Genomic DNA, 17,389 nt, shown 5'->3' with positions numbered 1-17,389 from the left:
AATTAATTAAAAACAAACAGCATTCGATTTGTATATTTCAATATCTTTTATAAAATTCAATAAACCTGGGATTTAAATTTTGAATCTACAAGTAAAATCTTAAATTTCAAACTTTAGTCCATATTAAATGATGACTTAAATGCACTATAAATCCAATGACACTGGAAATCAATTGTACTTTGACACAAATATTAAAATACTATCAAGTAAATGTCGATTTCAAAGCTGAAAATGTTCAAGTATTTTCTCTCAAATTTCAATAATTATTCTACTTAAAGAATGAAATAATGTTTTATTAATTCACATTGATGATGATTCATATTCATTTTTTTAGGTGCTTTTATATTCATAATGATTAATTGTTTGCCGCAAGTTTAAACATATATTTATTTATGGTGGATTGGGAAACAACTTATATTAAATTAATCCCTTTCCTCTTTGCGGGTGCGAGTGCTGCCTAGTCATGCGCGTAGCTACGTTAAAATTTACGTCAGTTTTTCTTCAATTGCTTGTAATTTCGAATGAAAATGACAAAATTGTTGTCATATTTATATATTTGTTCTTTTTCTGTCAAAGTCTAAATCTACCGTGATTTCTATACTCGCTTTCCTTTTTTAAAGCAATTCCTTATATGTACTTAGATTCGAAATGTGGTTTGCATTTTTTTTATTATAACTGTGTAGATGTAGGTTCAGTATGTGGTTAAAGTTTTAATATATCAATAATAACTTTGTTAAACTATCGTATGATTTTACGATAGCTGGACAAAAACTGTTAATGGTCAAAAGAGTATCCAGCGCATCATGACGAAATTATATATGATGAATTTTCCCGTAATTTATGGATGTTTAAAAGGAATTTCTTGAAATATTTACATTCTGAGGTTAAAATTTGGTGCATATAAGTTATTTGTAAAACCGTGGTCAAAGTTAATGAAACTTTCTTGGAGGAAAACGCGTATAGCGCAAGAATAAATTTCCATCCTGGTAATTATGATGTTGAGTTAATTTACATGATAAATTTATAAACCTCCATATTTTGTCATGAAACTTGTGCAGAAATTAAATGAAAATATTTGATTTGTTTAAATCCTGTAATGGACTGATAAATGAATAAACTTTTCGCGGGGAGAAATTTCAGGCGAGAACCTGTGTTTCAATCTACACATTTTAATATTGCACCTGAACAACTCATAAAATTGATCATTTCATGTTCATTTACGATTTTAAATAAACAATGAATAGATTAAACATAAAAAATAACCATTTTGAATCTAAAGAATGTTGTTATTGATATGAGTTTTCAATAACAGGAATGGTATGTCATTCTCAATAACTTTAAAACTTCCCAAGGCTTAGCACCCGCTCATCTACAACCAGCTGGTTCATTGGCCTGGATCCAATAGGGCCTTTAGGCCCTGACCGAGGTTCTGGCGTACACTTGAAAATGACCTAGCTATGCCACTGCTAGTAGTGCCGTTAGCCTGCTCTTTTTCGAAATATACACGGGTGCCTTTAAACGCGCAATAGACATGGTTCTCTCTTAACACGGGTCAGTCATTTATCGCCCCCTTCCGACGGACTATCATCGTTTCCTCAAGACCATACTCGCAAATGGTGTCAAGGGAGAGCCGAAAATTCAGTCCCTGAAATTTTCATCTCGAACTAGGAACCTTTGTGTTAGTAGTCCGATGCACTAACCACTGCACCACGGCTCTCATATGAGCACTAACCACGTGCACTACACCACGGCTCTCATTTGCCGCAAGTGGTCGAACCTTGTGCGAAAATAATGTGTTTATTTGTTTGAATCTTTTCACAAGACCTTTATATAGGACTTAAATTGCTAAAGACCGTACTATGGTGACCTACTGCTGCTTAAATCCTCGTCATTTTAGACTTTTGTAAATATTTGTCTCATTAGCAACAAAGTCTTTTTATGTTGAATATGTTCCTGATATAATAGATATAGGAAGATGTGGTATGAGTGTCAATGAGACAATTCTCCATCCAAGTAAAAATTTATTAAAGTAAACCTTTATAGGTCAAAGTACGGCCTTCAACACGGGGCCTTGGCTCACACCGAACAGCAAGCTATAAAAGGCCCCAAATATTACTAGTGTAAAATCATTCAAACGGGTAAACCAACGGCTGGTCTAATCTATATAAAAAATAGAAACGTCGGAGAAACACGTATGAGTTACACAAACAGACGACAACTACATGTACATCAGATTCCTGACTTGGGACAAACATTTGCAGCGGGATTAAACGTTTTAATGGTACCAAACCTTCTCCCTTAACACTGAAAAAACGCAAAATAATCGAAATAAAAAAAAAATCGGAAACAAAATCTGAGTACTGAGACAACTATAACAACATATGTGTTATATAGTCTGACTCTCAGCTGAATAGATGAAAAACTGAAATGAGGACGTAAAAAACAGTTCTCAATTCAATTCAAAGCTTTACTTCAATATAGTCGGCATGTCACATAACAAATAAACTAAGCTTTTGGGGCTTTTATAACCGATAAATACATCCATTTTCATAATAATCATACACAATACTAATTTCAAAACATAAAAGACATAGAAGTTAGAACATACATTTCAAACACATTTAGGCTGAACTAATAATTTTAAATATACTATATATTATAAACATGCATGAGCACTAAGCTAAAATCAACATAAAAACTCATAAAAACACAGCAATCACAAAATATAAAAAGCTAAGCAAACAAACACACAAAAGCAGCACCATGTTATGTTTCAAAGCTGTAACATAAAACCGGCATAAAAAAAATAAATACCAAGAACTTGCATTATAATGACATGAGTTGCCATTCCATGAGTTTATTAGACTCTTGAATTGCGGGGTAAAAGATGTTTCAGTTCTAAAGTGGTTTGGCAACTCATTCCATATTTTGGCAGCAGAATATATGAAAGATTTCAAGCTATACTTTGTAGCTCTTACAGCAGGTATTTCAGCTAAGTTTTGGTATTTGAAAGAATAGTTTCTGTTCAAGTACGTATGCTTATCCTCCTTGTGATTTTTTTTGTGGATAATCCGAACTCACAGGAACTGATCTCTGAAAAATAGTCATAGTATCTGGGAACAGCATATCTAACCTCAATAAATATGCTCCTGATGATCCTGATAGTATTCCTGATCAGTAAAATTGAGAATGGAAAAAGGGAATGTGCCAAAGAGACAACAACCCGACCATAGAGCAGACAACAGCAGAAGGTCACCAACAGGTCTTCAATGCAACGAGAAATTCTCGCACCGGAGGCGTCCTTCAGTTGGCCCCTAAACAAATATATACTGGTTCAGTGATAATGAACCCCATACTAAACTCCAAATTGTACACAAGAAACTTAAAGTTCAAATAATACAAGACTAACAAAGGCCAGAGGCTCCTGACTTGGGACAGGCGCAAAAATGCGGCGGGGTTAAACATGTTTGTGAGATCTCAACCCTCTCCCTATACCTCTAGCAAATGCAGAAAAGTAAACGCATAACAATACGCACATTAAAATTCAGTTCAAGAGAAGTCCGATCGAGTCTGATGTCAGAAGATGTAACCAAAGAAAATAAACAAAATGACAATAATACACAAATAACATCAGACTACTAGCAGTTAACTGACATGCCAGCTCCGGACTTCAATTAAACTGATTGAAAAATTATGTCTTCATCATATGAATATCAGGCACTATCCTCCCCAGGAGGGGTTTAGTATCATACCATCATAACAAATATGAGAAGAACATAACCCGTGTCATGCCAACAACTGGTTTATTAATAATAAATGTGTTTAGTTCCGATGCAAAGACCCTATAAGTGAATCAATATTAACGCCAAAATATGCAATCTTTAATGACCTGACAACAGTATCGTAACTATATCCCTTCTTAATAAGTCTATTTAAAGGTTTTGTTAGCTTCTGAGGTGAATACGGACATTTTTGTGCTTTATAAAGACTATTTCCATAAAATATTGGATGTGAAATACCTGAACGTATAAGAAGTCTGCATGTTGAGCTATATTTACGAATGATGTCCTTATACCGATGATAAAATTTAGTAAATGTTTTGACTAGTTTGTGATATCGAAAACCCTGGTATAATAATTTTTCAGTAATACATAAATTTCTCTCGTTAAAATCTAAAACATTGTTACATACACGAGCGAATCGTACAAGTTGAGATATATAAACACCGTAAGATGGTGACAAGGGAACGTCACCATCTAAAAATGGATAATGAACGATAGGAAATGAGAAATCATCTCTTTTATCATAAATTTTAGTATTAAGCTTTCCGTTAATGACATATATATATATATATCAAGATCGAGGAAAGGGTAGTGGTCATTGTTAGTATTAGCTTTATTTAAAGTAAGTTCAACAGGATAAATTTCTTTAGTATACATACTGAAGTCGTCATTATTGAGAGCTAAAATATCATCCAAATATCTAAAAGTATTATTAAATTTGTGTATCAGATGTTGTTTCGATGGGTCTTTGCTGATTTTTGTCATGAATTGTAACCGTTATAGCAGAGACATATATACATGTATATATATATGTCTCTGCTCATAGCAATACAAAAACAGGTCCGCAATAAGTGGTGCACAGTTAGTCCCCATTGAAATTCCGATAACCTGACGATATATCTATCGGCTTGATTATTTCACTGAAACAAATGCCAATTGCCGTCATAGATCATCAAATGTGACTGCACTGCTTTTTGTAGAAAATGGAAATACCGGGAATCACACCGGTTACCTGTTACCACATCTGTAGAATCCAAATTTAAGAACGGTTGTCTATCCACGAGTGCTATTTCTCTGAAATTTTATATTTTCCCGCGCAAAACATTTAGAAATACAGGTCTGTTATCTCCCTTTGTAAAGAATCTTCTCAAAGAAAATAAATAAATTTGTACACAAATTGGCGTGTTTTTATTTTTTACATGCAGTTTCGTCAGATGTTTTACAGAAAAGTTCTATATAAAAGTTTGCTAAAAATTCAATTAACACTAAAAGCTTTTAAAGTGTCACCAATAAGCAAGAGACATATATCTGACAATTTTAGACTCGAAATAAAAAGACGAGTAAAAGAAAATAAATTTAGCCACAGAAATATGGATAAAACTTCTGAATCTAAGAAAACCTTACGACAGGTAGTGAATGGCGTTGACCTGGTACGAAGAGTCAAGTACAAAGATAAAAAAGACAGCCTTCCACCTCCAGGAACCATTGATCTTCGAGTCATATCCAGTGGAGGTCGGGGTACTCCTAAATCTGTCCTCCTGAATACAACAAATGAAAGGTTTGTATGTTTACAAATGAAATGTACATGTATATTAATACATGAGAAATAATGAGAATGATCTTTGTTGTTAACCTGTGAATGAATCCGGGTCTGTTCGCACCCATTTACGTTCGCACCCTATCACATTCGTCCCCTTTCACTTTCTTGATTTTCTAATTATTCAACTTGAATTTTATTTAAAATTGGGTGCGAATGGACTTTAGGTGCGAACGTGTAGGATGTAAAAGTGTATTGGGTGCGAACGGACCTGATACCCCTGCGAATACCCCTATTTCTACTTTCATATGGTTAAATGATCAGCGAAAGTGTATTGAGTGCGAACGGACCTGATACCCCTGCGAATACCCCTATTTCTACTTTCATATGGTTAAATGATCCCAAAAATTATTTGGCCAAAAAAATAGTACATGTCATGTGTTTATGCTAACCTGCTGGGGAAAATAGAGGGTATTTTTGTAGGTAATAGTCCAAATAATTATGATGTCTAGGAAGGCTATTCTAAATTTTTGCTTTCTGTATCTATCTGTATCTGTATGTTACACAGTCATGACAGTGCAGGATCCGATTGCTGACATGTGCGCACTGGAAGGAGAGCTGGTTGGTTAGTCTACAGCCTTCAATAATTAGCAACACCCATACCGCATAGTCAGCTATAAAAGGCCCTGAAATCATAAATTAAAACAATTCAAATGAGAAAACTAGCGGCCTAATTAATGCATATGTACCCCAAAAAAATAACAAAACACAAATATGCAACACAGCAACAAATATGCAACACAGCAACAAACTACAACACTTGAATTACAGGATCCTGATTTGGGACAGGCACATACTTACAGAATGTTGTGGGGTTAAACTTGTTAGCAGGATCATAACAATCCCTTAACATGGCAGTATGCACGGTTAGCCACTAGTCCGATGCCCCAGACCAGTAAAATTTCTTTCAGACTAGTAAGTTTTGCAAAACTTTGTTTGAACCAATAAGAAAAATGTCAGAATATTGGTCTTCGGACTAGTAGTTGAAAAAGTTTTTGGTGCAGACTGACATGGGACAGGGGTGTAACAGTTCAACATTAGAATAAACTATAAAAATAATATACATGTCAAATGTATGTTTTGCAACTGTTATTATACTGATTATATATTTGTCATTTCAGCTACCTGTTTAATTGTGGTGAGAACACATATAGAATAAGCTGTAGCAGCAGGTAATGTATAAATTACACACACATGTTAATTTAATTAGTTTAACACTTAAAATGTATTTTTTGGTTGGTCAGTGGTTCTGTAGTCCACTGACATCGTTTGTGGAAAATATTTTGCCGAGGCAAGGATTTACTTGTTAATTGTTGTGACCCCAGTGCCTGAAATGGCCGGTTGCCCACTCGCCTGAGGCGACCACTATTATGTCAGGGCGATCAGAAGTTCTTAAAAGACAAGTAATTACTGGCCCAAAATAAAACGTCTGGGCGACTGCTCTACACTCCTGCTAAAATTCAAATCATCGTAATTTAAAATAATAATATTTAATCATGTAAAGAATTGGAGGGTTTCCTGAGCTGCTCTCCCGTAAAAAAAACAATGGAAGACAACTCTTGATTAACTAGACATTAATGACAAGTCTGCCCACGGGAAACTCGGTCCCGGACAGTAAATTATGACTACTTGGCTTGTTATCGTCCTATAATCCTGTCCGTGTTGTTCCGTGGCAAGTTGTCTAATACTTTACCGAAACGTATTTGTAACAGAAGTAGTGATTGGTCAAAATGAATATACGCGACCAATGATAACAAAGTTGGTAAATATAGCAGGGGTCGTAATACGGCACAAGTAGAGTAGAATAGAATAGAATAGAATATTTTTATTTCCCCAATTACAGGGCCCATAAAGGGCATAAAATCAGATACAATTGATTTACATAATTGGTAACAACAACAATAATAGAGGAATATACATGATATACATATATATATTTGGAATATAAGCATTGGTCAGAATCAAGCTAAAAACCACATATTTATTGTGAATAAAAGAATAATAGAATAACATTATATATGTATTTATTCTCAAATTATTTACTTGACTTAGTGTTAGTGTTCATACATGTATCTGATCTCCTTAATTCAAAACAGTCACAAATATAACCATGATAACAGCCCAGGTTTTCCATAAGAGTAACATTTTCTTGGGTCAAGAGCCATAAAAATTTAGAAGATTTATTTAAATTTATAAAATTATAACAATTGTTAGAAATATCTTGAAAAAAACGTCCCTTTGAATATCATAAAGAGGACATTCTAATAAAAAATGAAGCTCATCTTCAACTAAAATAAATATGGCTAAGCTGAATTCAGCTGGTCGTTTTTTGTCGAGCCTGCAACTTTTGTTGCAGAAAGCTCGACATAGGGATAGTGATCTGGCGGCGGCGGCGGTGTTAGCTCACTTCTTAAAAGCTATATATTTTAGAAGGTGGAAGACCTGGATGCTTCATATTTTGTATATAGATGCCTCATGTTACGAAGTTTCTGTCAGTCACATGTCCATTGTCCTTGACCTCATTTTCATGGTTCAGTGACCACTTGAAAAAAAAGTTCAGATTTTTTGTAATGTTAAATTCTCTCTTACTGTAAGTAATAGGATAACTATATTTAGTATGTGCATACCTTGCAAGGTCCTCATGCCCGTCAGACAGTTTTCACTTGACCTCAACCTCATTTCATGGATCAGTGAACAAGGTTAAGTTTTGGTGGTCAAGTCCATATCTCAGATACTATAAGCAATAGGTCTAGTATATTCAGTGTATGGAAGGACTGTAAGGTGTACATGTCCAACTGGCAGGTGTCATCTGACCTTGACCTCATTTTCATGGTTCAGTGGTTATAGTTAAGTTTTTGTGTTTTGGTCTGTTTTCCTCATACTTTATGCAATAGGTCTACTATATTTGTTGTATGGAATGATTGTAAGGTGTACATGTCTAGCGGGCAGATGTCATCTGACCTTGACCTCATTTTCATGGTTCAGTGGTTACAGTTAAGTATTTGTGTTTTGGTCTGTTTTTCTCATACTTTATGCAATAGGTTTACTATATTTGTTGTATGGAATGATTGTAAGGTGTACATGTCTAGCCGCTCTAGCTCTAGCGGGCAGATGTCATCTGACTTTGACCTCATTTTCATGGTTCAGTGGTCAAAGTTAAGTTTTTGAGTTTTGGTCTTTTTATCTTATACTATATGTCATAGGTCAACTATATTTTGTGTATGGAAATATTTTATGATCTATATGTCAGTCGTGCAGGTTTTATTTGACCTTGACCTGGTTTTCACAGTTCATTGCTCAGTGTTAAGTTTTTGTGTTTTGGTCTACTTTCTTAAACTATAAGCAATAGGTCAACTATATTTGTTGTATGGAAGCATTGTTAGCTGTACATGTCTGCCTGACATATGGTTCAACTGACCTTGACCTCATTTTCATGGTTCATGTTAAGTTTATGTGACAGTCGTAATAAAGCTTTATATGTAGGAGTATCAACATAATATCAATGATTAGTAATAGGCGAGACATTTCAGTGTGTGCACTCTTGTGAAAAGAAGTGGAGGAGGTTTGATCCTAAACCAGCCATTCTCCTTTGGAACAGTGGTGTCATAAGAAGACCCTAATTTCAAGGATGTGACACAGAAAGACAAAATAAAAGAGGCAACAGTTAAGGTCACCAAGGTAACAACAGCAGCAATTGATGAACATTTAGCTGAAGTTCAGGACCCAAATCTAACTGAAGAATTCGAGCCAGAGCCTCAGCATATTATATTAGGGTGTGAAGATTCAGACAGAATCAGGTGTCTTCAGGGCAATGTGCAGGGAAGGACTAACTGAGGAATAGAAAATTCAAATAATAAATTATTGGTCCTTCTTTGTGTTTTTTCTTTACTTTTTACTATAAAAATTTGTCAAAAATATTTGGGCTTGCACTATATCATTTGGGCCAGTAATCCTGAAATTTTACTTGCCCCAAATTTTTTTTTCGGGCACTGTTACTATGTTCTGCTTCATGTGCTTCAGGATTTTATTTCATATTATTGTACTCTGCATCAGCATGATGATGTCCAGTTATGCCCACTTTATTCAAACAAAAACCGTATGTGGGTACATGCGTTGACATGATTGAGACAGCAACCAAAAGTTAAATTCTTCACACTCTTATAACTTGGGCTTTATAATTCATAATTCTAAAACTGCATGTAATTATATATATATCTTTGTACAGTTTAATGTCAGATTTTATCATCATCTGATCATGTAATTTATTCTGCATTTAGCAAACTCTTGTAACTATCAACTACATAATAGTTTGATAGAAACTTTTAAAAAACAAGAATGTGTCCCAAGTACACAGATGCCCCATCCACATTATCATTTTCTATGTTCAGAAGGCCGTGAAAATGGGGTCAAATTTCTAATTTGGCATTAAAATTAGAAAGATCATATCATATGGAACATGTTTACTAAGTTTCAAGTTGATTGGACTTCAACTTCATCAAAAACTACCTCGACAAAAAACTTTAACCTGAAGTGGGATAGACGAACGAACAAACAGAGAAACAGATGGATGAACGAACAGACGCACAGACCAGAAAATATAATGCCAATAAATGGGGCATAAAAACACAATATATATATGAACAGAAATATGTATAAATCATTTTCTATGTTCAGTAGTCCATGAAAATGGGGTAAAATCTCTAATTTGGCATTAAAATTAGAAAGATCATATCATATGGAACATGTATACTAAGTTTCAAGTTGATTTAACTTCAACTTCATCAAAAACTACCTCCACCAAAAACTTTAACCTGAAGCAGGACAGACGAACGAATGAACAAACAAACGGACAAAGGGATGGACAAACGAACAGACACACAGACCAGAAAACATAGTGCCCATAAACATGATAAACGGGGCATAAAAACACATTAGGAACAGAAATATGTATAAATCTAGTGAATACTATTACCACATGATTAATATTTTGCAATTTTCTATTTCAGACTTGATAAATTTTCCAAAACAGAAAACATTTTCATCACACACAAATCTTGGGACAACATTGGAGGATTACATGGTATGTATTAAAGATTTTACTTTTCTTATTTAAGCTGGAAGTTTTTTTGTTTAACAATAATTAAGCTAGAAGTGTTTCAGACAACAACAATAACTATTGAAAAAGTATGATAATTCAGAAGCCATCAACTTTCTTCTATATATAATGCAAAACAATGCTAAAGTCTTTTTTCGTTAAATTATTTTTTGATATCTTTAAATATCAGGATCATGGATAAATATAAAAATAAGAAGATGTCATATGATTGCAAAAGAGACAACTCTCAACCAGACAGCAACTGGTGTAGAAGTAACCAACTATAGGATTCAGTCACTGTTACAGCCTTCATCGATAACCAAACCCATACTGCATAGTAAGGTACATGTGTAAAACAATTTAAACAAGAAGTTTATAAGTTTATTTATCAGTGTTTTTTTTTTTTACAGGAATGGCATTATCTTTAGAGGCAGCAGGTGTACCTAAAGTAACATTGCATGGTCCAACAGGAATAGTATGTACTTATATGAGGGGGGGGGGGGTTAGGAGGGGTTCTGATCCCGAAATCCCGGGCTTAAAAACACGAAATCCAGAGGTCCTGAATTAAAATAAATTTAAATCCTGACATCTCGAAATTCGGAAAAAGAATTCCCAGATTCGAAACAATCAATCCTGAAATCCCCTTAAAAACACCAGATCCAAGAGTCCGGATAAAGGTCCTATCCCCCTCATGTATAAGAAAAAATAAGATAATGAGTGAGTCAACATTATAAAATGAATCAATAATGAGAAGAAAAACATATTGAGCAGTACTTTGAAATTCAAGACTTGAAAACTTGTATTTTATCAGTTGAGGAAAATAGGTATTGTGTAAAAGGTCAATGAGGCATCAAACCAATCCAATCCACCAAAAGGAGACCATTTACAGTCTTGTTAGACATTCTCCATGCATGTGTAATAATAAATTGTGTGATTATTCTCTCCAAATCTTAAAACAGAAGTGAATGGACACAAACAAAAATATTGTCAGCAGCTGATCTGGTTTTCCATTGAGGACAGTTACATAAAGATAGGCTGAAACTAAAGACATGCTCTGATTATATATATATATATATATAGAGAGAGAGAGAGAGAGATTCTACCACTGCATTGAGTGTGATACGATATTTATCCACTCGAGACAGTTAAATTTTCAAATTTAAAACACAAGGCTTGCCGCGTGTTTTAAATATTTAAAATTTAACTGGATAAATATCGTATTACACGAGATTTGGTGATAGAATCTGTTTCTCTAATGATTTTCAAACAATACGAAGGCAAACTTATTCCTTCTTTGCGACTGATCTGCAAAAATTTTTCTATGTGACGTCATCAGGCATGGTCGCCTTTTTTCATGCCGGTGTCATATGGTATTTTGAACCCCCTAAAAAATGAACCCGGGGTCATTTTTCACATATGGTATTTTGAACCCCCCTGCGGTATATTGAACCCCCCTGTTTCTGATAAATAGTATTGCAGTAATCTAATTAACAATTTATTGGCTATCATTTTTTTTAATTTGTGGTTTTAAGTAGGGGGTTCAATATACCGCAGGGGGGTCAAAATACCATGGCTAAGCAAAATTTTCAAAATATCTTTTCAAGCATGTTTAACACATACAAACCACTTATTGGAGTATTATAACTATGTTAAGGAGTTAGAATAGCTTGAAATTTTGAAATACAAGGTCTATAGTAGGGGGTTCAATATACCGCAGGGGGGTCAAAATACCATGGCTAAGTAAAATTTTCAAAATATCTTTTTCAGTATATTAAATACATATAAACTACTTATTGGAGAAATATAACTATGTTAAGGATTTAGAATAGCTTGAATTTTTGAAATTCAAGGTCTATAGTAGGGGGTTCAATATACCGCAGGGGGTTCAAAATACCATGGCTAAGTAAAATTTTCAAAATATCTTTTCCAGCATGTTTAACACATACAAACCACTTATTGGAGTATTATAACTATGTTAAGGAGTTAGAATAGCTTGAATTTTTGAAAGTCAAGGTCTATAGTAGGGGGTTCAATATACCGCCGGGGGCTCAAAATACCATGGCTAAGTAAAATTTTCAAAATATCTTTTCCAGTATATTAAATACATATAAACTACTTATTGGAGTAATATAACTATGTTAAGGATTTAGAATAGCTTGAATTTTTGAAATTCAAGGTCTATAGTAGGGGGTTCAATATACCGCAGGGGGGTCAAAATACCATGGCTAAGTAAAATTTTCAAAATATCTTTTCCAGTATATTAAATACATACCAACTACTTATTGGAGTATTATAACTATGTTAAGGAGTTAGAATAGCTTTTACTTTGCCTTGGTATTTTGACCCCCCTGCAGTATATTGAACCCCCTACTCTAGGCCTTGAATTTCAGAAATTATGGCAATTCTAACTCTTTTATGTAGTTAAAATACACAAATAAGTAGTTTGTATGTATTTAACTTGCTGGAAAAGATATTTTGAAAATTTTACTTTGCCATGGTATTTTGACCCCCTGCGGTATACTGAACCCCCTACTCCAGGCCTTTAATTTCCAAAAATCTGGCAATTCTAACTCTTTTATGTAGTTAGAATTCACCAATAAGTAGTTTGTATGTATGTAACTTGCTGGAAAAGATATTTTTAAAATTTTACTTTGCCATGGTATTTTGACTCCCTCCCCCTTTTTTTACCATGGAAAATCAAAACTACCCTTATATATATATATATATATACATATGTTATAATTACAAATAATTAAAGCATTCAAGCTACATATGGTCTAGTTATAATGTGTCAATAAGTATTTTGAATGACATTTTGTTGGTAAAGACTTCAGAGCACCTATACCAAGCAAAGATATTTCTTTTAATTAAGCATGGAAAATGTACCTCCCCTTCTTGTATGAATGATTTTTTAATCTATGATAAGCTTTAGAATAATGTAAAATGTTCTAATATTCATCTAGGATGAAAAAAACAGGGGGGTTCAATTTACCATGGGGGTTCAATTTTCCATACAGGGGGGGGGGGTTCAATTTACCATAGCGGTATTTTGACCCCGGGGTCAATTTACCATGGGGTTCAAAATACCATATGACACCGTCACAATAGGAAATTCAGAGGAAAACAAGACAATTCGACGTCATAATCAGATTTTAACCAATGAAGAACTGAGATCAAACGAACCACACTTGATTAAATATTTTTATACAATGGGTGCAGAAAGGGATAAATTGACGAAGAATTAGAGAAATATATATATATGTGTGTACAATTAATGAAGCATAGGTTTGTATGAATCAATGTTCAGTGTATTATGTATCACTGTTTTATTTCTTTGTAGGAAACTGTGACAAGGGATGCCATCTTTTTTGCAGAAGGTTGCAGAATTATAATTGGTAAATATTAAGCATTTATTTACTGGCTGCTACTTTATGAAAGATGAGGATGTTTGCAGTAGCTATTAATGAAATATGACAGGTTATCCCTTCAATGAGTTGTTTGAGAGACCTTGAAATGTACATTTAATTGGTTGGTTGTTAATGTCTCAAACTGTTTATAAACAGGGTTTATAATAATCTCATCCTGAATATATGTAACAGCCATTTATACAAGAAGATTATTTTTCCTCTGCATTTTATAAGATGTTGCTCTTTCTGATTGATATATTAAATTGAATTATAATTTATATTTCTATAACAGGAAGGCAACAGCCATGGATGACAACCTACAGTGATGACAATGTCAATGTTACATATGTGCCTCTGTTACCTAAGGAGAAAGAACAATTTCATAATCCTTCTAAAGATATATCTACCTCAAACACAGTCTGTCAAGATGGTTCAATAACATCAGAGGGAACATCAATACCATCTACAGGTGAGTAATGAAGACTCCAGGAGCACTTTGCAATTCAATGAAGAACTCTGTTATTTTTTTATGGATGATCAGAAATTGAAAATATTCTAAAGGAAAATCATTACTTAAATTAAAATGCAAAATTTTATTCTTGTGAACATGATACAGTAACTTTTTGGCATTAATTAAATCATATTATTAATTTCTTAAGGCGAAGTGTACGTAATTGCACGCCTCTAGCGGAATACGGGATTAAAACGTTCGTCGTTAGTTACGCAAGTTATCTCCCACACTCCAAGAAAGGACACACGAAAGAGAAACTACTTTCTGTGGTCTATAATGAACCAACAAGCACGCCTGTTCTGTCTTAAACCTCATAGAAATTATCTAAATAACTCCAATTAGAAATTACAGCATTCTGTACGTTGTTCTGGGTGCAGCCTGACTTAAAAAACACTGTTTTTTTTTGTTTTAGACGCGTAGGAGAAGGCATTTCGTGTTCGGATATCAACAGAAAGAAAAAACGCCTCACAACCAAATTATAAACAAATAAACAAATAAACATGTAACAATTTTTCTTGTATTGATATCAAATTAATTAAAATGAAACCTGAATTGACCCGACAATATCGTTTTAAAAAGCCGTAGTCTTGAACGAAAAACACAGTACTCAAAGTAAAGTTTTATAATAGGTTACAAATAATTAATGAAAGACGTGTGAATTTAATTGTTTAATTAAAAAGACGTTGAAATGTTCGTATTTTGTGCAATTGAAAATTTAAGGACATGATTTATATTCATATAAGAAATCCGACGATAGCAAGAGAATAATTTGACCACTAGTGCAAAACTTACCAGTCGGAAGAACAAAGACGGAAAACAAACAAAAAATAAACAAATTATGCCCCAAAAATTACTCAGTAACTTAAAAATTGTCTCACTCTAACATTTATCTTAAATTTTATTGTGCCTGTGTGCATCGTTTGGGGAGGGGTAGGACCTTTATCGGAACTACGGGATAGGCTGTTTTTTAAGCTCGGGATTTCGGGATCCGGGAATTTTATTTCCGAATTTCGGGTAGTCGGGATTTAATTTTTTTTTAATTCGGGACCTCGCCAGATTTCGTGTTTTTAAGCCCGAGATTTCGGGATCTGGATCCCTCCTTCCCTCCTCCCTCTATTATGGTTAAAGAAAAGAGGTCATGGAAGTTTTGTGATACTTGTAACTGCAATTTGATATTTAGTGGAATGAGAGGTGAAATGTGTTCAGACTATAACATTTCGATTTTTTTTTAAATTTAATCAAAGTTTACTGCAAGGGGTGTTTAACGACCTCGATGATTATCCATGAGGATCTCGCACTCGGTCAGCTCTAGGTTTTCACCTAGTTCATGATCATACAATAATTAAGAAGCCTGTGGTTTACTAGTCTCATAATATGAGACTTTGGAGTTCATATAATTTACATTCAACGTTTATTATCGAATATTTCAATATAAAAAAGAAGATGTGGTATGATTGCCAAATGAGACAACTATCCACAAAAGACCAAAATGACACAGACATTAACAATTATAGGTCACTGTACAGCCTTCAACAATGAGCAAAGCCCATACCGCATAGTGAGCTATAAAAGGCCCCCATAAGACAATGTAAAACAATTCAAACGAGAAAACTAACGGCCTTATTTATGTAAAAAAATGAACGAAAAACAAATATGTAACACATAAACAAACGACAACCACTGAATTAAAAGGCTTTTTGACTATCAATGTTGACCCCCCCCCTTTCCAATTGATTGGATAAAATGAATGGATTGCTGCCCCTATTTCAAACTGAAGTCCTTTAAACTGACTGGTATTCGAATTTGTTAAAAGAAATGATTTGTATCTCTATTGATTCAATACCGTAATGCCGAAAAACAATCATTTGTTTCCGCGAATTCCGAACAGCTAGAAATATATTCCTGAGTTCCAATTTGAGTAACTCGAATAATTCAAGCCCTTTCCATGTCCCATTTTCTCCCACACGAGAAATGTAGCATTCATACATCAGCTGAATATTATGACTGAATTATTCGGGTTACAATTTGTGTAAATCCCGAATGCACATAATAGTAAAGGTCCCGCCCGACTTTCGGAAATGGACTGTTGTAGATTTCAGATTGATTTCCAGAAATAAAAATCATACAAAAATGTTTCACGCAAATATTCGTCTTCAGACGTGTAAAGTTATACAACGGTTACTAGCCGATCTGGATTGTGATAAAAAGAAGCGCATGCAATGCATAAAATATATAATGTTGTGGCTCAGGGATGTGTTGAATTATAGAGATGCTTATGCGGCACAAAGATAAGATTAATTTACCCAAATGAACTAAGAATTACCACACAACTTAAATTTACTTAAATATTGATTTGTTATCCTGTGCCAGACAGATGGCTGATATTCTGAGAAGAGACCTTGATGAAATGAAGTTTTATGGGAACAAAGATTTTGGAAACGCGTCGCAGTGTTTAGATTTTAACAAAAAATAAAGCACAAAGGTCGAAAATAGTTCCAGTTCATTATGAAGAAAATGTCAACCGTTTTCTAGCTTGGCGATCTCCGAACACACCCGAATGTAATAGACAAATACAATACAATAGTACACAAAATGTAACATAAAGAACTAAAGACCGAGCAACACGAACTCTAACAAAACGGTATATATTTCATATAAGTATAGGACTATATGAAACGTCGTAACTGTTGCAGCAACGTCAATAACGTTGTCGTTGTTTTTTTGTTTTTTTTACACTCAAGATTCAACTTTAACAGGGTATAGCTTGAAAAGTAGCACGGTTGCTAAGGACTTTCTTTGCACCAATCGATTCCTCAGACATTTTAGAATCATCTAATAAATTTTTAAAAAAATCGATTGTCTAATATAATAGAAAATCTTGGAAATGTAACAATTCCTGCCGAATTTCACTATTTTCCCTATATATCCTTTGTAATTTTGGTGTATGATGCTGTTAACTTCAACAGCTCGTATCTCAAAAACGAAAACGGTTACCCC

At 34.0% G+C, this 17,389-nt stretch overlaps 1 protein-coding gene across 1 annotated transcript in view; it reads left to right on the top strand.

The window, feature by feature from the left end:
• The first annotated feature begins 4,938 nt into the window (after window positions 1–4,938).
• LOC143045203 (zinc phosphodiesterase ELAC protein 2-like) overlaps window positions 4,939–17,389 on the top strand; it is a 35,662-nt gene continuing 23,211 nt past the window's right edge. The window contains exons 1-6 of the mRNA XM_076217551.1: window positions 4,939–5,340; window positions 6,501–6,551; window positions 10,386–10,459; window positions 10,885–10,949; window positions 13,815–13,869; window positions 14,174–14,350. Of these exons, the coding sequence (XP_076073666.1) occupies window positions 4,982–5,340; window positions 6,501–6,551; window positions 10,386–10,459; window positions 10,885–10,949; window positions 13,815–13,869; window positions 14,174–14,350 (781 nt within the window). The 5' untranslated portion in view covers window positions 4,939–4,981. The remainder of the gene's footprint in view (window positions 5,341–6,500; window positions 6,552–10,385; window positions 10,460–10,884; window positions 10,950–13,814; window positions 13,870–14,173; window positions 14,351–17,389) is intronic.

Source organism: Mytilus galloprovincialis, chromosome 9 (assembly GCF_965363235.1).
Source record: "Mytilus galloprovincialis chromosome 9, xbMytGall1.hap1.1, whole genome shotgun sequence".
NCBI lineage: Eukaryota > Metazoa > Mollusca > Bivalvia > Mytilida > Mytilidae > Mytilus > Mytilus galloprovincialis.
Note: the sequence above shows the minus strand (reverse complement) of the source record. Positions and strands in the feature narration are given on the sequence as shown.